Source organism: Centropristis striata, chromosome 15 (assembly GCF_030273125.1).
Source record: "Centropristis striata isolate RG_2023a ecotype Rhode Island chromosome 15, C.striata_1.0, whole genome shotgun sequence".
In the NCBI taxonomy this organism is placed as follows: Eukaryota; Metazoa; Chordata; class Actinopteri; order Perciformes; family Serranidae; genus Centropristis; species Centropristis striata.
Genome location: NC_081531.1, coordinates 34,618,852 through 34,640,850, shown reverse-complemented (window position 1 = coordinate 34,640,850; position 21,999 = coordinate 34,618,852). Strand labels below are relative to the sequence as shown.

At 37.3% G+C, this 21,999-nt stretch overlaps 1 protein-coding gene across 4 annotated transcripts in view; it reads right to left on the bottom strand.

Annotated features, from left to right (window-relative positions):
• The window catches only part of gria3a (glutamate receptor, ionotropic, AMPA 3a), a 118,995-nt gene that overhangs the window by 54,966 nt on the left and 42,030 nt on the right, over nucleotides 1-21,999 (bottom strand). For all 4 annotated transcript variants that reach the window (XR_009395686.1, XM_059351127.1, XM_059351126.1 and 1 more), the window contains exon 4: nucleotides 4,222-4,409. Coding sequence is in view for 3 of the 4 variants with exons in the window: in XM_059351127.1 (XP_059207110.1) it covers nucleotides 4,222-4,409 (188 nt within the window). In the remaining variant the exon portion in view is untranslated. The remainder of the gene's footprint in view (nucleotides 1-4,221; nucleotides 4,410-21,999) is intronic.

Sequence of the window (21,999 nt, the reverse complement as noted above, 5' to 3'; positions counted from 1 at the left end):
CCATAGAGGAGCTGGATCTATATATTTTATATATTGCAGTGAAATTACATTACATAACATGTCATTTAGCAGACGCTTTTGTCCAAAGCGACTTACAATAAGTGCATTCAACCTGATGGTACTAGACATAGACCACAGGAATCAAGTAAGTACATAACTTTAAGAGCTAACTGTCATTGCTAAGGAGTGCTATATGTTAAAGAAGAAAAGAAGAGAAAAGAAAAATAATTTTTTTTTTTTTTACTATACATAGTAAAAATACAAGGCCACAGTGAGTAAAACGTAAAAAAAAAAAAGAGCAAAAAAACGCCCTAGTTGGGTTCAGAGGGCTATCTAAGTCCCAGCCTCACACAGCTACTAGCATGGCTGCAGACTGCTGCTTAAACATACTGTACATTTGTGATCAGACAGCCAAGCAAAAAAAACATCACCCACTCAGAGAAAACATTTATGCAACAGTAACCATTTGTTATGTCACGGCCTTTAAAAACCAACACCCACGCAAAGCAACGTACAGGATTAAATAACATCCTGGTGGATGTAACCTCATCCATAACACAGCATCCTGCTCCACTATCACACTCACTGGGAGTGGAATTCCAGTGCACCTCTGGGTGTTCAGCACTTCTCCTCTTTCCAGACAGGGAGACTCACACTACATGGCTCAATTCCCACAAGCTCTCTCTCTCTCTCTCTCTCTCTCTCTCTCTCTCTCTCTCTCTCTCTCTCTCCTCTCTCTCTCTCTCTGACTCTCTCCCTGTCTGTCCACTGTGCAGGAGGAGGATGGAGGTGACTGCTCCTCTGGCAGCGATTAGAAATCCACTGCACTGCTTCTATTATTGATGAGAAGCCTTAAAGGTGTTTATCGCTCCGTCTTTACTTTAGTGAAGGGATGAGCAGACTGATACTTTGAGAGAGCCGGCGGGGGAGCAGAAAAGCCCCACAGCACATTTATCAACACATAAAGCCTCGTTACAAACTGCCTCCACAACATATTAGCACCAAATGAATGATGGATGCCCGCGTATTTATAGATAATAGCTTAAAAAGAATTTAATCGTGATGATTGTAGTGTTTACGAGGTCACCGGTTACACGATAAATCCTGTCCGGAACGGTTGCTTCCTGAGTGATCTCCGTTATGTTTGCTCACTTCTGCCTTTGTGAGAGATCTTCCCTCAGGCTAGGAGGGTAGGCTATTTATAGTAGGCTCATTGTTGTTGCTGTTATGGGACAGTGTGTCCTACTTACACTGGGAGCTGATATTACATTAAAGCAAGTGTTGATGTCACAGCTCGTATAAGGAATCGTTCTCCGGAGACGCAGACGTGTCGCTCTCAAGCATCTGGAGAGACACTCGTCTGACAGATGCTGCCTACGAGGCCACCACTCGCATTAACGCCAAACAGTAAAGAGATTATGATGGGATCGGCCCTGACATGACACCCAGTGACCGCCATTATCTGATCCGATAACTTGAATCTAATATGGAGGCAATTTGAGAGCATTTGAAGAAACCCTCCGCATCGACGTGAAGGGCAGAGGAAAGCAAACTTGCCATAATTAATGAAAATGTTCTGCGTTTGTCATTAAAAATATTTCCCCTGTGTTGAAGGAAATGAAGACAGATGTGCAGAAAAGGTCAGAGAGAAGCTCATAAGGCCGGCAATAATGGAGATCATTACGGAGAGGGCAGACGCCTTTACACACAAATACCTCAGCAAAGAACAGAAGGTTAAGATGTGCTGGGGAATAATAGTTCAGATGAACACACACACACACACACTTTAGCTGTCAAATAGGTCACATAGTTTGTCCATAAACATACACAAACCAGCCACTTCATTAGGTACACCAGTACAATGTAATCAGTGGTGGTAGAAGTACTAATATTATTCCACTACAAGTAAAGTCCTGCATTCAAAACTTACTTTCAAAAGTATCAGGATCAAAATGTACTTAAATAATCATAAGAAAGTACTCGTTTTGCAGAATATACCCACCCCATGTAATAGAGAGAAAAAAAGTACAATATTTGCCTCTAAAATGTAGTGAAGTATAAGTAGAAAGTAACATGAAATTGAAATACTCAAGGAAAGTACTTAGCTTAAAATTTTACCTAAGTAATCTGACATTAATTACGCAAAGAGTTTGTGTGAGTGTGTGTGTGTGTATCTACACACATATATATATATATATATATATATATATATATATATATACACATACATATACATACACACACACACACACACACACACACATATATATATATATATATATATATATATATATATATATATATATATATATAAAAATACAATTATATTTGCAAAATCCTGTAAAATGACTTTTGCCATGGGCTTTTGCTTACAATCTCTTACTAAGTACTTAAAGCATGAATCATAACATAATATATACATATAATGATGATGTATGTTAATGCACACATAAAACAAAGCATATGAGACATCCAAGAATCGATTCAATGACGTAAATCTTGAGAAACAACAACACACTTAAAAACTAATAGACCACATGTGCAACATAGCTTCTCATCCTCCAAATGAACACTAATGATCTTCTATATAAGTAAACAAATTCCCAGTTAACCCTCATTTAATGCGTTTCTGACAATAAAGTATTCTCCACAGTGCAGCCACAGCGTGCAGCACGCATTAGCAAACACTGAATGTGAATCAAGACTCGTGTGGGAAAACTGTAGCTGATGATCACCTAGGAAACAAGGATGAGGAGGCTGTTTAATTCCTCCACGTGAATTAAGCCCAGATGACCTCAAACAACATGTGCCCAAAAAAAACAGGAAATAACGAGCCTTAATTGAGTGCACCCATCTCGCCTGTTTAACATCGTCTTCTAAATGAGAATCTTGAGATCTGAGGCAATCATGATGCACTCCAAGTGTTTAGGGTAATAATAACAAGAAATGAAAAGTGGTGAAGCAAACAAAGCCAAAGAGTTTGTTATCTCGCTGAGTGTCTGGATGGAGATGGAGCTCAAGGCAAGAAGTGTGTGTTTACTCCTTTAGAGACACTGGAACATGCAGAGCCATCAGGTTAAATAAAGCCATTTGAGGACAGAAATTCTCTTTTTTTTTCTCAAATAAAGCAGTTGTAGTGGTGTCTGTTAGCACAACCTGCTCCTCCCATTATATTAGGAGGACAGTCTAATTTCAGCTGACGTAATACAATATAAAGAGCGACAAATTCCGCACACGGAAGAGGTCAGATTGGATAAATTGGTCAAACAGACATATGACTTTGACCAAGAATAGTGCTGTACATGCGTAGAAATGTACTAGGTACGAGATGCACTGTAAAAAAAAGTGTTTGGCAACTTTTGCTGCCAGAATGACAGATATATATATATATACACAGTCACTCATGAAGTTGGAATAAAATATTTGGTAACGCTTTATATTAAGGTCCTTGTAATAACCATTAATTAACAAGTAATAAGGCCCTTGTAAGTCCTTACAAGATGCTTATTAACATTATTGTGTGTTTATAAGCTTATATAAGTGTTAATAATGGCATTACAAACACCCATGACCCACCCATTATGTCTTTGCCATGCCTTTATTAATCTTATTTTGTTTGCTTGTTGATATTAAAATATACTTTATTGCTCATCTATTATAAGTTAACTATGCTTTTTGCAACTACCGGATCTAAAGCGAGAACAATGCCTTATTACTTGTTAATTAATGGTTATTAAGGACCTTATTATAAAGCGTTACCAAATATTTTTTACCTCTTTTCATGAAACAATTGTGACAATGTAATTTATTCTTGACAGATAAAGTGTATATCCTCTCAAAGCTGTATTAATCAATCTCTTCCAAATGTATCACAATGCAAATGAAAGCACAATTAACAAAATGAAAGTGTTTTGTGTGACTTTTTTACTGTTTTTTTTGTTTTTGCTATTTCTTTTCACATTAAACATACTATTAAAACACAGAAAGTTGCATTAATTTTACATTCAGCAATGTGATTTTTTTGTATTTTTACATAGAATTCACTGTAATTTCACATTGAAGACCATTAAGCAATAGAATAATACTGCATAATGTTCCCATTATGATAATAAACAAGAAGAACCCTCTCAATCTAAAAGGCCATGGGTTTTTGCTCACACTAGTTAGAGCAAGACAAACATTAATGTGTTTACGATGCAGCAGCGTGTGGCGGCTCCATACCTGCTCCAGGATAGAGTTGATCCGGCCCACTTCACAGTCAATCAGAAAGCGTTTCTCTTGTCTGCGGTCCATCTCCTCGATGATGCGTCTGTACTCTGTGGGGTCCACGATGTTCCCCACCGAGCGAGCCGTCACCTGCCAGTTATTGGCTACGGCCGACTCCATGATGGCCTGGAGGATCGCAAAACCTGGAGGAGCAAGAAGGAGAAGAGCTCCATCACACAACTGTCTTTCTTTAGAGCAGGAGTTCTCAACCTTTTTGAGTCACGACCCCCAATTTAACATGAATGTTGTCCGTGACCCCCACTCACTGAACACAATCTCACACGCACAGTTCAGATCAGCCAAAAAAGAAACAAAATGACCAAAAAAAGGAAACAAAATGACCAAAAAAGACACAAATTGACCACAAAATAATCAAAAAAGACACAAAATGACCAAAAAAAAACCAAAATGACCAAAAAAGACACAATATGACCTAAAAAAGAAACAAAATTACCCAAAAGACACAAAATGACTAAGAAAAGACACAAATTGGCCACAAAATGATCAAAAAAAGACACAAAATTACTAAAAAAAGACACAAATTGACCACAGAATGATAAAAAAAGACACAAAATGACTAAAAAAGACACAAAATGATCAAAAAAGACACAAAATGACCAAATAACACACAAATGACCCAAAAAAGAAACAAAATGACCAAAAAAGACACAAAATGACTAAAAAAGACACAAAATGACCCAAAAAAGAAACAAAATGACCAAAACAGACACAAATTGACCACAAAATGATCAAAAAAAGACACAAAATGACCAAATAACACACAAAATGACAAAAAAAGACATTAAGTGACCAAAAAGACTAAAACACATTAACACATGAACACTTTAACACAGTGGAGACAGAGCTGACTTCCAAAATGATTTGGCGACCCCCAGAAATCATCTCGCGACCCCAATTGGGGTCCCGACCCCAAGGTTGAGAATAGCTGAGTTAGAGTACCAATTTCTATCTCTCTGGGTGAGAGAGTATGATTGAATTGATGCCTGCGGTTGGGGGATTTGTGCATTCTGTGTATAATCTTTAACTGTATTGCTTTGGTACGATTGCAGACTGAAATTGATTTAGCTTGTGTCCAAATATCATCCAATGCTTTTTATTACAAATATCAACACGCTCATGATGAAGTGATACAATGTTTGTCAGAGCAATTAAATCCTCTTCTAATAATAAAATAAATGGAGGCAGACAATGTTTACAGCAGGCTAACATGGTGGTGCACCAGAGCAGTCATTATAATATGCATAATAGTATAATTGCTGTGCTACCACAGGCAGCCACGCGCTGCTGTCCAAAAGGATCATTAGCAAATGTAGCAATCATAAATAAACTATTTACCCTTATTATATCAGTGCTAGGTGTGCACCCGGGAATGTTAAACAAACATATAAAATAAACAGTTAATTATAAATAAAGTTATTAAACAGATAATGTATTTAAAAATACGTAATATATACAGAAAATGTTTTTTTTAAATATATATTTGTAGAATAATATGTTTTTATTTTACTTTAATATGACAGCAAACATGACAGTTTTTATGTTATTTAACAGATAATTCCTTGAAATATACAGATAATATCCAGTTTATATCTGAATATATATATATATATATATATATATATATATATGTAGAATAACTTAGTGGTTTTTACATGTTTTACATTTAAATGGTTTACTGTTAAAAAAAACAGATAGCTGACTTAATATTTTTATGTAGAACTCTCTAAGCAATTGAATAATACTGTAAAACTACAATGTTCCATTATAATATTTGCACCTTATGCAGAAAAAACATATATATAATTTGATTGCCTTCTGCCATGTCTTGATGATAACATATTAGGGTAACACTTTACAATAAACATCATTTATAAATGGTAAACAGATGATTTATTAATGTTTAATCATCATTATATAAACCATTTAGAATGGTAAATAGATAATTTATTAATGTTTAACTAACTAAATAATTTATAAATGACAAATAGATGGTATTTAAATAGAAGTTTATAGTTACTTAACCATTAACAAACAATTAAATTATAATTAATAGTTTTAGTTGCACCCATTTTAAAATTTTTAACACCATATTAAGTATGTTAATGATTTTGAAGTGATTCATATACCTTTAAGAAATTGTTGAAAACATTTAAAGATTAAATATGTATAGCACTTTGTAAATGGTTAATAATTGGTTTATAAACCATCTATAAACATTACTTAGATGTTATAGTAAAGTGTTACCCATATTACCCATATCAGACATAAAAATAAATGTTTCTTGTATGTGTTGGTAGTTTTAAAAAAAAAAAAAAAAATTTAGAATGGCAGGAAATTAGATTTGGTCCATATCTATGTTGACTGCATGCCTACAGCCTTGTATTGTACCAAGTAGTTTCAGAATAAAAGGCTCTGATCTGCATCCATTTGGTTGTGATTCAAACAGTCTGTTGCTGATGAAATGTGACAGTTGCTAGAGTAGATGGATGGAAGAAAGAATCTGAAGAATCTGTTGTGTTTAATCTGAATTCAGAACAAACACTGAAAACAATGCTTGGGGACGTGTTTTTATGAATTAAACATGAGCCCCATGCTCTTGTAATAGATGCATTTACAGTGCATGTATATTTATATATCACTGCTGCCAGACACACGATTGATGACTCATGCTGGAGTTAATATCGGAGAAGCACGACAAAACTTTAGCAATGAGAAAACTTTGACAGACGAAGCAGATTCAGGAGTAAAGATAAGAGTCCACAGAGAGGTCGATACACCCACAAAAGATTAAGTTAAAGCTGTGGTGCCCATAAGAAAGACAGTAAGGTTACAGAGCATAATTAACTAACTATAAACTGGGAAATGTCTGAGTCCCATGCTGCCGTATAGCAGAGGTCACCTCACTTATCTCTTTCCTGCCTCACTGAGGATTTTGTGAATTTAAGGCTAGGGTGCAAAGACACATGACAAAAAAAATGACAAAAAAGACACAAAATTACCAAAAAAAGGCACAAAATGACCAAAAAAGACATAAAATGACCCAAAAAAAAGACCCAAAATGACCAAAAAAGACACTAAATGACCAAAAAAAAGACACAAAATGACCAAAAAAAAAGACACAAAATGACAAAAACACATTAACACATGAACACTTTAACACATAAGAAAGACAGAAAGGTTACAGAGCATAATTAACTAACTATAAACTGGGAAATGTCTGAGTCCCATGCTGCCGTATAGCAGAGGTCACCTCACTTATCTTTTTCCTGCCTCACTGAGGATTTGGTGAATTTAAGGCTAGGATGCAAAGACACATGCAGCAATAAGACGCGGAGCACATACGACAGCAAATGTAGTGAAACGGACTGCTAAAGAGGCACTGCAGAGCTCACTGAATCAGGAGATATGAAAGGAAAAAGCTGAGCTAACAGTAACCTGGCTGAGCAGCGACACTGAAAAGCCGCGACACACCCACAGGAATTTGGATGGAGCCACTGATAGTTATACTACGGGGGTCAGCAGTCATGACGGGCAACAAAGGCAGCTTCTAAGTCAGCCGGAAAGAGAGACATCAGTGACTCCGGCTGAAGAGGAAAGAACCCGGAAAGGTTTTGTTCGGGTTATTTGGAGTATTTAAGTTGAGGAAAGTAAGTTGTGGCTGTTTTTTCTTTCTTTGGGAAAACAAACAGCCTCCAGAAGATCCTTTCCCTTCAGTAAAAACAGTTTATGGTCCTTCAATCATACAGCTTGTTCATGGAGTTTTGTTTCTTGTGAGCTTTTTATCCATTAATCTGATATTGTTGCAGTAAAAACAGAGGTAATATCTATTGCAGGGGTGGGCAATTAATTTTCCCAAGGGGCCACATGACCAATACCACGAAGGTTGCGGGGGCCGGACTAAAACTCTGAACTAAATTCTGCTTAATATTAATTTAATCTCTTTATAAAATATAGTAAATTATCTGGTTTTTAGCTGTTACTGATAAGAATACATGTTATGATGAGACTGTTAATGTGGAGTAAATCAAATATAGCAGCAAAAAGAAGTAAATACACCAATCATGATATGACTTTAACATTTATAAACACAATACAATTAAACACATCTATTCCTATCTGTGTTTTTGTGTTATATAGCTTTTTTTTCTTTCATTTTTTGTACATTTTCTAGGTGTTTTACAATGTTTTGATGCTTTTATTTTGAAAAGGTGCCGTCCAGTGTGAAACGGGTGCTTTAATTTTAGCAAGTGTAACGGTAAAAAGAAAAATGAACAGTAAATAATAATGAGTGCGTCGTAATTGATACAAAGTTGATATAAAGTATCAAAAGGCTTCGAAAGTGGCGGCTTACAGGAACAAGGTTTGTTAAAGTTTATTTTCTTCTCATATATATTAGTGGATATATTTGTTGTCTTAACTATATTGTTATATAACTATACTATTGTAAAAGTGCTTGTTAGCTCCAGTGCTAATGCTAATGTTTGTTAGCTCTTATGGTGGATTCACAAGGTGATCAAGGAATGTCTTATTCTTATTTTCATGGAGCTACGATTTTAAATAAATCTTGTGAACTATCAGTTAAAGAGTCGACCGTCATTCAGCCAGGAATGCTGCTAAACATACATATAAAGCACAAAAACAATACAGAACATGTATGTTATGCAGTAAACCAGTAATTTATTAACTTTATGCAAAAAGCAATACGTGTTTTTGATTAGGTACCGAGGTAACTCTGGTAACTCAGATATACGTAAATCGCCTTCAAAATAAAAGCACTGCGGTTATATTGATTTCTAATTTGTGGGTAACCTCACGCGGGCCGGAAAAGGACAGCCAACGGGCCGAATGTGGCCCGCGGGCCGCCCAATGCCCACATCTGGTCAAAGTCATGTTTGTTTGACCAGTTTATCCAACCAGACCTCCTTCCTGTACGGAATTTGTCGCTCTTTATATCACGTCAGCTGACTTCTTCCTTTGCTCCTGTCACAGCAACTCGAGGTTGCAGCCTAATAATATGTTGGACATGATAAGCTGCTTGTATAAAACAATCTGTGGTGATATTTTTATGGTGTTATTTTTTGGGTGTGGAAGAGAAGGTGAACTGTTTGATTACTGCGACTGTTCCAGTAAGCCAGAACCTCCTGCTGAGCGATTTGAAGCTTTCATGGAACCGGTTCAACAAAACATCTGTTATATGAGGACAAACACAGTGACATGTTTACTCTCCAACACACGCTCTCCTATTAGCTGAGTGTCACATAGACGCTAACGACCATATGGGGAAATAAAATTCGATCTTGGCTTCTGGGAAACGTCCCAAAATTCTGTCTGGTTACTTTTGACAAAAGGTTAAAGGCACAATGAGAAGGATTTTCCTTAATTAAAAACAATGTATAGACTCATTCAAAAATAATTGGTGTCATCTAAGTTGGAAGCCTGTAGAGTTCATCTAACAAATACTACGCCTATTAGCGAGATAGACTTTCATTGTTTAATGACTTTATTCAAACATGTTAAAACAAACAAAAATATTTTTGAAAGTAATTAAAAATATATAAAAATAAAATGAAATGTAATGAAAACAATTTTCTGCAGAAATTCAGCAAACTCACATTAAACAAAAATAATAAAGCCCAAATAAATACACAGTGGCCCATAAAGAGTTAGCTGACATTTCATAGCAGCATTACAATCGTGCCAATTCAGCACATTGCAGAAGTTAGCAGAAGTAAGGATTAAAAGTTATTACAATGTAAAATTATAAGTTAGTACAACTTACAGTTGAGTTGACAAAAATCTGAATTCAGAGTTGAGCAAACTCAAAAAACAAAACTTAAAATATTTAGTTTAATTGTCCAACTTAAAATTATATCGAAGTTTGTTGCCTTGAAATTTTGAGTTCACCCAACTTTTCTTTTTTTGCAGCGCAGCAGGCCATTTTAAACAGTATTCATTATCAATAAAGTAGGTGTATTCACACAAACAGGATGATGAAGTGTTGCATTTACATTGTTTATTCTTGTAGTAAAAGGTACAAGATTATTAAAAACAAAGTGTTGGATGATTGACAGAAAACAGGTCACTAGCAGCAGCATGACGCCATGCAGCTTTTTAAAGAGATCAGTCTCTCTGAGCTGAAACACAACAGCAGACATCAAACCAGCTTTGTTTAGGTCTTCTGAGTTCAGGTTATTTGAGTTTTTGTTAAATTTGTATTTGCATTTGATTGTTCAATTCTCTGTCCTGCACAGTGGGGATTTCTATTTTTGTAATAATCTGGAACTCCTGAGAATAAAATGCTTGTTTTAAAGAAATAAAGGTTCACAAGTTCAAATTAAAAGCTTGTATGCCATGTCGAATCTTAGCGACTCTTCTTAAAATAAATGCAACTCAAAAAGTAAAAAGGAGGATGAACTGCAGCCATTAAAGACGCGTCATGTAGAAAGATCAATGACCCTAAAAAGGTAACACCTTATCATTCAGACAGAATGTAAATAACACAAAAACAGTCGAATATATAAGAACTCCCAGGACAGATAATGACAATGTACATCATAAATTTGCATATTTCCATTATCTGAAGAACAAAGCACATGATATGTTGAGTGGTGGTGACAATGCATGGTGGCGGGAGCTCATTACTGATGTATTGGGTCATAACTAACGGACAGAAAGAAGAATGGTTTACCACAGGCAGCACACTCCAGCTGACTGGACTAAATGAGCAGCATCACATGCTGCGTTGCCCCTTTTCTCTCAGAGCACAGATAAAACTGCTGATTCCATAAAATGAGGGATATTATTACGGGTGCTGAATAAGCCGATGTAAAATGTGTTTATGTAAATACGAGTCAGCCACAGAGCCTCTCTACTGGAAGCCGGCATCACACGGGCTAAATGAAAACTGGTTCTCACTTTGCATCACAGTCAAGTGATGCACCAGCTCCCTGCTGCACAGACTAGACTGCTTTAACTAGCAGGGCTGCTGGAGCTCTAACATCACCTCCTGCATGCATGCTTTATTGGGTTATGCATAGAAGTCTGTGCTCATTAATACTTTAGAACATTATCCATGCATTATTTGTAAAGGTGTAGGTATTATAAAGCTCCAATGAGGCCCTTAGACTGTTCAACATGCCCCTTTTAATATTAGAGTTCTTCATTTCTTGAATTATTGAATCGATACTGCTATTAGACTTGCATTTTTAAGCGGCCTTACACTCAAAAATGTGCTTTCCTTATTTTTTTTTCACTTGTGTCTGACCTTCGCTGTGCAGAATGATGCATGTGCAATGTTTAACATTCTTCTGCAGAAGGAGGAAAGTTTCTCTGTGCCTGACTTGAATCTGAACTTGAAGATGTGTACGTACAAGCATGAATTCGTGACAACAAAGCTCGCGGTGCAGTATGCAACTTAGAGCCCACACTAACTTTGTGGAAACATGAAACCCTTAGTGCACATACACTGACAATGGACTTTTTTTTTTAGTTAAGTAGGATTCATCTTGTGCCCACAGTTAAACCTTTGAAATAATGAACATTTGCATATTTATAGACTGAGGCAGAGCAATATGTGTAAGAGAACTTTTGTGTTGAAAAACCAAATTAGGCACAAATTATTATTCAGAGCAGAATTTCTTAAATGTCTTTAATACAGTGTGTCTAGAGGGGATCTTAAGTGTTTCTTTAAACTTTTAATTGCTTGCAGAAACCAAATTCTAGAAGCTGTATCCATTTAAATCGATGTGCATTTCAACAGGTCAAACGTCACCTCAGTAAATGGTCAGAATGGTGAAATGGTCAGAAAAATTGTAGATATTGCATTCTTATTCCTTGTCAAAGCCTTGCAGCTACATTATCCACAATGCAGCGTGACCTCTAACAGTTCGGGGTTGGAGGTTCAGGTGTGCTTATGTCACCAGCAGCTATCAGCCGGAGGCAGAGATTAGGAACAGGCTGCAGAGATCTAGTAAAGTCACTTCTTTCTAACTCTTACACCCCCAGATTTTCTTCATTTTCAAATTTGTAGTCCTCAGCCCCAGCCAGCGCTGACTCACTGATCACTAGAAGTAGCTCCCTCTGGGGCCGCAGGAGAAAACTTTTTTCACGTATAACTACCCAACACCTGTAAACCGAAACCCATCGGCTATCAGTCTCATGACGATTAAAGCCTTTGAGATTAAAGAGCGTGAATGGTTGTCTGTCTCTATGTGTCAGCCCTGTGGTGGTCTGGAGACCTGTCCAGGGTGAACTCCGCCTCTCTAATGTCAGCTGGGATTGGCTGCAGCCCCCCATGACCCTAGTTCAGATAAGAGGTTAACCCTTTATCAGGCAAAGAACTATATTTGGTAACTTCAGGTAATATTTTGAGAAAAAAGTTGCAGATTTACTAGATTAAAGTGGCAAATCTACAACAAAAAAAGTCGCAGATTTGAGAGATTTAAAGTGGCAAAAAAACAACTTTTTTCTCCCAGATTCACCACTTTAACCCTTAATAGGGCACTCTTACTACTGAAATACCCATCCATCCATCCATCCACCCACCCACCCACCTATCCATCCATCCATCCATCCATCCATCCATCCATCCATCCATCCATCCATCCATCCATCCATCCACCCACCCACCCAACCATCCATCCACCCACCCACCCACCTATCCATCCATCCATCCATCCATCCATCCACCCACCCACCCACCCACCCATCCATCCATCCATCCATCCATCCATCCATCCACTCCCCCACCCACCCAATTCCATCCATCCACTCCCCCACCCACCCAATTCCATCCATCCACCCACCCAACCATCCATCCATCCATCCACCCACCCACCCATCCATCCATCCATCCATCCATCCATCCATCCATCCATCCATCCATCCATCCATCCATCCATCCATCCATCCATCCATCCATCCACCCAACCAACCAACCATCCATCCATCCATCCATCCATCCAACCAACCAACCATCCATCCATCCATCCATCCATCCATCCATCCAACCAACCAACCATCCATCCATCCATCCATCCATCCATCCATCCATCCACCCACCTATCCATCCATCCATCCATCCATCCACCCACCCACCCATCCATCCATCCATCCACCACCCACCCATCCATCCACCCAACCACCCATCCATCCATCCATCCATCCATCCATCCATCCACCACCCACCCATCCATCCACCCAACCACCCATCCATCCATCCCTTTCTCAAATCCTCATTGTCTATTGAACTTGTGGCCAAACAAAAACTAAAACAAAAATGTTCTAGTTACTCTGTTCAATGACAATAAAGTTGAATCTCATCTCATCCATCCATCCATCCATCCATCCATCCATCCACCCACTCATCCATCCATCCATCCTCTCAACCAGCTGGAGCATTCACTGGTGACCGGCTCTGACAGACATGTGAGCTGACATGTTCTCAATAGAGCTCCTCCGTATTCAGAGCACGGCCCGTCAGCTGACATGTCCGCCCTGCTTTCCCCTGCTGGCGACCTTCACAGCCAAGCGATGGGCAGACAGCATCAGATCAGGTATGGCCTTTAAAGACAAGTGGCTCTCGCTGGGCGCCGCCACATCGGCCGCTCAGGAGTCTAAAGAGTCGGAGGAGCTGTGTCCACACGTCTCACACTCGGGGAGGTGAAGGAATTCAAAAGTAGTGCGACTGCCCTGTATTAGAGCATGGTGAAGAGTCCGGTCACAGATAAGAAGCTGCTGAGCTGACCTCAAACTGGATCCCGCTCTGTCATCATCCAGACTTTATCAGGTCAAACAGGCAGAAACTTTTCTCTTTTTTTATCAGCTCGAAGAATCCGGCACAGTGTATCTCTGGTGGCAGAGGGGAAATGAAACGGCAGCTGAGTGTCAGCTCTCCTCCCAGTATCCTGACACGTAGTACTGAACAGCATAAGCTGGGATGACATTTTGAAACATGTTAGTAGCTTCTTAAGAAAAAGGATTTGGGGGGATTTACAAACGATTCCCCTGGGAGTTTTATTTTCATTCCTTTTCTGTCACAAAACTAAGCTGGATATTTTGGATTTAAGCATTTGTAAGAGCTTGTCGATGGTAAGCTATTTAGTACGCTCACAATTAAAGATGTGTGGAAATAAAAGCTTGAAGTTTGAAAGTCCTGAACTGAGGGACTTATCTGAATGTGACATTTGGTGTCCTCTGACTTCAATAGCCACAAATGTGAAATCGTAATGTCAAAGGACATTCAAGGTCTCCTGCTGAATATTAACACGGGTGTGATTTTTTTTAGTCTGTGCACAAATGACGATGAAGTCTTTTGGTGCAGGAGTTTTGGTTGACTTTGTAAACAGATGGTACTTTTTTACAACAGCCAGCAGGCAGGACAAGCATCAAGGGCATTTTACAGAGTCAATTATTCAGCTCCGTCCTGGAAAATAATACATATTCAAAATCAGGAGCATATTGTCACAAGGCTATTTATAGCAGGGGAAAAAATATTTCAAATGTTTCATAAAGACAGCCTTGATATCAGGTAGAACGTGAATCATTTAGGAGCTAACTCCTCGCCAAATATACAGCTATGTAGATCTGTGTATATATTTTTTCTGTCCTCAGTGGAAATCAATGAATGCTACATTAGACTGTATATAATCATTAACAATGGATCACATGACTACTTTGATCTGAGAGGGCACCCACAGAAAATCATCATCCATCTCAGTTCTGCAGAATATTTAAGGCTGAGTGTCCATTTCATGTTATTTCTCTTTTTTTTCCTCGATTTTTGTTAAAGCCCGGGTAAAGTAAAATCAGAGATTTTGTATGAAAACATTTTACAAGGTACAAAATAATAACAGAAAACATGTAAAAGACTTTAAACTATATTACAACTCAGATCACATGTGCATTTTTTGCTTTACCTGGATTTTTTACTTTTTTTTTACCCTTTTATTTGTTTGTTTTTCATCTCTAACTCTGTTTTGGATTGAGTTTTTATTACTTTTTTATTCTATTTTATTTTATTGTTTTACTGTTTTTAGTATTCTATTGTTTTCATTGTTTTTATTTATACCTATTTGTGTATGATTTATTCTATTTTAATAACTGTACAGCACTTTGGTCAACTGAGGTTGTTTTTAAATGTGCTCTATAAATAAACTTTGACTTGACTTGACTTTACGTTTGCGGCTGCATATTGCACACCCTGCATCCAGTGTCTTTCTACGCGTTTCCCTTAAATTTAAAGTGAATTTGAACTGAAGATTTTGAAATGTTGCATGACAGAATATGCAAATTAGGGACGTTTCCATCAACTGGTTTAGAGCAAATAAACAAAGCTGCATTAACGTACTTTGGTCATAAGATGGCAGTGTAATGTGTTGCTGTAGGCTAATCCGTAAATAAACAGTAGAAGAAGTAGAGAGAAAATAACAACAAAAAAGAGGTTCTTTAGCAACTCTGCAGAAAAAAACGGAGAGAAGATACCAACAGGTTTTTTCAGCAGGGTTTTCTGGCAGAGCGGAAAAAGCTGATCAGTCATGCGAGGTAAATGTTCAGAACTTATTCAGAAAAAGCGCTTCCACTTCCCTTTGAATGCATTAACTATTTAAAAAAAAAAAGACAAAAACCACCTCAAGCGAGCATAAAAACTTAATGCACATTTTTTTATTCAACTTTTGGTGTTTCCATCAAGCTCTTCTCATGCAAATCTTCAAAATACAAATAGAAATTTGTTGATGGAAACGCGACTTCTGTGTGTTTATGGTTGAAAAATGTGCTGATGTCTGCCATTTCTACCAAAAAGATCAACCTAAATCCTGCACACATCTGCTTTAAGTCAATAGGAATTCAGACTGTAAATATTGAAAGTAAAGATGCATTTTCATTTATTTTATTAAGGTTTTTTAAAAAATCTTTTTTTATTTTTTTAATGAGCATACTTGGCATCCTGTGTTTATTTATGTATTGGTATTATTAGTATAATTGTTAATGTTTCTGTTTCTCTGTTTTTTTGCCTCCCTATATATTATTATATATTATGATAATACTATGTTTTTTGTTTTGTTTTGTATTTATTTTTATTTTTCTTTTGTGGGTTTTTTTTTGTGGTTCTTTGTTCTAATGTACCCTTTAAAAAACAAAAATGTGGGAAACAGCTGTGGAATAAGTTATGTCTTGTACTGATGCTTATGGATGCAAATTCCCAATAAAAAATATATAAAGAAAATGAAAAAAGATATACTTTCAAGAAAGACACATTTACATAACTTATAATCTAATGTAATGTTTTTTGACATTGAATAAAGTGATGCAAGCACCTTGAAGTCAGAAGTACACACACACACACACACACACACACACAAACACACACACACACACACCAAGTACCTGTAGGCAAAGAACAAAAGGGGAAAAAAGCTTTGAGTTGTTGCAACATCTGTTTCCTCTGCGGTTCATTCTGCACCAACTCAACTGGACAGCTTGCGCTTTCATCAACTCACAACTCAAATCAGCTTTTTAGTGTCTGCTTCTCAAAGAGAAAGCAGAGACGACGGTTGTTTTCCTGAAGAGATGCATGCTGATATGAACCTTGTGCATTCACAATGCAAGAACCAATCACAATCTGCCACTCTGGAGTGAAACATCAGGGGGCAAAATACTTCAACTGCTGGAAATCCAGTAGAGCAGAAAAAGTTTCCCTTTCAAGCTCACACACTATAAGCACAGCACTGAGATTATGTTCCACAGCGTATTTATGCCCAAGTCTACAAACACTAACATTGTTAAACACACTTTGCTTTGAAGTTTGTCCACAAAATGCACCAAAAGAAATGCCTAAAGATGACAGCAATTGTGAGAGCGAGCAACACAAAGCGGAGTTGTCCTGAATATATGAGCTTAGTAGCCCACACAGCGCTGCCCAGGAGATCAGTGTGTACTCCTCTGATATGGTGTTCTCTGCAGCTCAGAGGATTGCTTTAAAAGAGGCGCTGCAGTGCTACTGGGTTCAGCTGGGAAAGAAAATTATATAGTAGGTCGTCTATAGCAGCTATTATCAACCTTGGGGTCCCGACCCCAATTGGGGTCGCGAGATGATTTCTGGGAGTCGCCAAATCATTTTGGAAGTCAGCTCTGTCTCCACTGTAATAAAAAACAGTAAAATGTTCACGTGTTTTAGTCTTTTTGGTCATTTGTTGTCCTTTTTTAGTCATTTTGTGTCTTTTTTTGGTCATTTTGTGTCTTTTTTAGTCATTTTGTGTCTTTTTTGGTCATTTAAAAAAAAAGTTTAAAAAAAGGTTAAAAAAGTTAACAAAATGATTGGTAAATGATTGAAATAGTAGCTTATAGTAAGAGATAAACAGATAAAACAATTAACTTAAAATAATGGCTAAACTGTTAAAAATAAATAAATAAGTAAACCATTGAAATAGTGGCTTATAGTAAGAGATAAACATTTAAAGCAGTTGGCTAAAAGTAATGGATAAACAGTTGAAAACGTTAACTAAATGATAGGTTAGATTGTTGAAATGGTAGCTTATAGTAACATATACACATTTAATTAAAATGAATGACATAATGATTGAAATTGTTAGCTGAGAGTAATGGATATATAGTTTTATAATGATCTGCTTTACTATAATGAAAGTGTTCTAAATCTGCAACATAAACCATAACTGGGTGAAGGGGTCAGTGAGTTCATCTGAGTACCACAGACCAAAAAAAAGGACCATTTTGTACCATTTTGTTTTCCTTACTTGTTTAAGAATATATTATACATTTGGTAAAATTTAAAAGCAAGAAAAACTATTTGATTAAAATGGAAAATAACACATCTGCTATTATATAATGAACAGTGTTATAAATCTGCAGCATACACTAGAAATGGGTTAAAGGGTCAGTGAGTTTATCTGACAGGGCTGTGAGGGCACTGCAGACATAAAAGGACCAATTTGATTAAAATACACTGCAAAAAAAGAAACATTGGGTGAACTCAAAATTTCAAGGCAACAAACTTCGATAAAATTTAAAGTTGGACAATTAAACTAAATATTTTAAAGTTTTGCTCAACTCTGAATTTCTCTGGCACGATTGTAACGCCGCTATGAAATGTCAGCTAATGTTGTGACCACAATTTTGAGTTAGCATTGATACGCTAATGGCTACTCTTGTAGCTGTAACAAGCAGCGCCGCTAGCATCAGTTAGCCGCTAGCTTTCGCTAATGAGCAATTTTCACAACTAAGAAATAAGAGTTATCAGAACTATTGTCCCTTGTTGTGAACCCCAACTTAAAGATATAAGTAACAACAACTCACCAACTTGTTTTTGAGCAGACAACTGGCTTCCTTTGTTGTGCTAACTTACATTATTGCCCTAAATATCAGTAATTTATATTTCCAAGTTTTACCAAATTAAATCACTGTTTTAGGCAAAAAAAAATACAAGTTGGCTTTTTTGCAGTGTATATTGACAATATTTGAACTGTAGAATAACACATTAACCACGAGCTGTACTTCCTCTCCGACAGACAGCAGAATAAATCGCCGGCTGAGGCTCTGCTGGCACCTGGCCGTGTGTTTCTTCTCGCTTGTCTTGGGCAGCAGCTCACATGACGGCCGAGCGTGGTGTGCAGCCTCAACTGTGACTCAGTCGTCCCTCCCCCTCCCTGGAGAAGGTGACCTCTTTAAAATTCTCTTGCAGGCATCTGAACTGCGCTGTTGTCATGGGATGCCCAAAGCCGAGCGCCACACCAAAGGGTACTCAGACAAAGCCACTGAACCGACTTCAGAGAAATCTCAGAGAAATCTCAAAGCTTTATGCGTGGCTCCACAAAGGAGGCTGCTTTCAGTGGGCAATGCTAACAGAGCCGGTGAAATAAAAAAGGGATTAAAGCTGCCAAATGACGGTAAAAGGACACTTTTGAGTACAATTAGCTTAACAACGCCTACTCCCAATGCAGACCAATGCAGATAACAGCTCCCTCTTCCAAATTAGCTGAACTGCAAAGAGCCCTGCACCCCCACACCTCTCACTCCTGCCAGATCCCTGATCAGAGCTAATCAAACAGATAATTTCTTATGTAATGACAGCTGCAAACAAAATGCTGAGCATTTCTTCCTTTGCATGCAAGTTTTATTCACATTTCAGCAAGTAATCTGTGAACTTCTGTCACATTTAAAGGATGATTCACATTCTCAAGTCAAAAAAAAAACATAAAGACAAGCAGGAGGAGTGAGAGACTGAAACACAAACGTATACGGTGCAGATATTTGTATTGGAAGCACATAGAAAGAAATGGAGCAGGCTGGCTTGTGCCCATCAGTGAGAGCTGCACTAACTGTCTGTTCCTTTTCAGCTCCCTGATAGAAAAAATAAATAAATAAAACACCCTCCCATCTCTTAAGCAAATAAAGATGGCGTTTTCTCCTGGGCAAAAAAGGGAAGCGCACATCACATCAATCTCTTTCATAATGCAAAAAGACTCCTGTTGTAATGGCCTTGTGTTATCCTGAGAGCAAGTGTCCGGAAATAGATAAGAGTGGAGGCCTTAAAGACAGAGGGGCGCTCCGTTAGTCACCTGGTTTCTTATAGGGTCGGTGTAAAGTGGAGAGGTTGGAGCAGATTAGACATGACAAGCTGGATTTGCAAAAAAAAAAAAAAAAAAAATAGGAGGAGGGGAGGGGAGGGGGCTCCAAATTCATGGAGTAAAAAACACTCAGTGCATCTGACAGCATGTCTGACAGTGCTTGGCCCCATGTGCCATTTGCTGTTTTCTGACGCAGAAGAGGCACAAAAGCTTTGCTGACTCCTCCGTTCCTTCCCGCACTCTTCGACTCCGTACAGCTTCATTTTCATTCCTATTCATTTGAAGATTTGGCTATTTTTTTTCTTTCTCTGTGACCAGCTGAGACAACAATGTTGAGCTGAGAGGAAAATCTTTTTACTTTAGCCGGAATAAACCTCTCGCTGGCAGCCTCCTGGAGCCAATACATATTTAAAATAAGAGCAGGATCAGTGGAATCACAGATCACTCATCAGATAATCAATTATTAAAATTACCTCGGGGTATTGATTTCTGTTTTATTTCCTAAGTGACAGCATTGTGAGTAGAGAGGTGAGCATTGATTGAATGTTGTAATAGCAACAGATATGATTGATCTTCAGGCAGCTTATTGACAAGATTTCATGAAGTCTCGAGTGTCACATTAATTTTAATGCCTCCAACAAACAAAAGGAAGTGAAATCACAGTAAAAGACTCAATGACCGAGTTCTTTTTCATCATAAACACGTCAAACGGTGTCATCGTACACTGATGTATTATATATAGTTTGAACAGAGCTAAACTTTTTTTTCCTGTATTACAAACTACTTAAAGTAGAAGCTCCACTTATCTTGCCTACAACAGCAGCCTATAGCCTTAATAATAATAGTAATAATAATAATAATAATAATAATAATAATAACGAATAATATTTATCAGAACCCCCAAAATAAAATAAAATAAAATAAAATAAAATAAAAAAATAAATCCGGATACACAAGCACAAAAATGCTAATAAATGGGTAGCCATAAAAACTTATTATAAATTTTAAAAAGTGCATTGTGCCTACATAGGCAGACAATTAATAATAATAATAATAATAATAATAATAATAATAATAATAATAACAACAAATAATATTAAGCAGAACCCCCCAAAATAAAATAAAATAAAATAAAATAAAATAAAATAAATCCGGATACACAAGCACAAAAATGCTAATAAATGGGTAGCCATATAAACTTATTATAAATTTTAAAAAGTGCATTGTGCCTACATAGGCAGACAATTGACACTGGGCTACAGCTCATATTGTGTTTCAACGTAAGTAAAACAGAGCGTAAATGTCACATATCAGACTACAATGGGGCCAGTTCCTAAAAGCTTACAGAGTGTTGTTAAATAAAATGTGATGTAACACAGTGTTAAACATGTCCCTGTCCCAACTGTTTTACAATAAACATCCATCCATTCTCCTTAAACACTTATCCTAACTAGAGTCGTGGACACATAGACACATAGAGACAGAGAACCATTCACGCTCTCATACACACCTACGGGCAATTTACAGTCACCAATGAAATCTAAGCTGCATGTCTCTGGACTGTGGGACAAAGCTTGAGATCGCGGCAGCTCTTCTGTATACAAACTTCAGAGTATAATAATAATAACAACGATAAACAAATCAATTTAAGCGTCAAATATATTGTTTTTGCACAGTTTTAAACTGAATATATGTCAAAAAGGATTAGACAATTATCGGATTCAGTTTTATTTATGTTTGACACAGCATTCCAACTTTTTTGGAAGCAGGGTTGTTTGATTGTAACAACACACAAGATAGATGAAGAAGAGCTAAAAAGAAGAATAAATAAGATAGGAACTAAGATAGAGCTTACATTAGTGCAGCCACACAGCTATGAGGGATGGAGGAACTATCCAAGGTCCTGAAACAATAATCCCTGCAGAGACAAGCGTCCTTTTACACTGAAATAGTTGTTTTAAGCAAACTACCAGGAAGTTGTGTGAAAGGACGAAATGATCCAAATGCTCTTTTATTCACTTTATCAAGGCATGCATAGCAGATTGCTGCAGTAAGGGCTTTGTTTACATATATGGAGCCGGTCATGTAAAGCAGCCCAGAGTAGAGACTGTTTGTAATGAGCCTGAGCCTT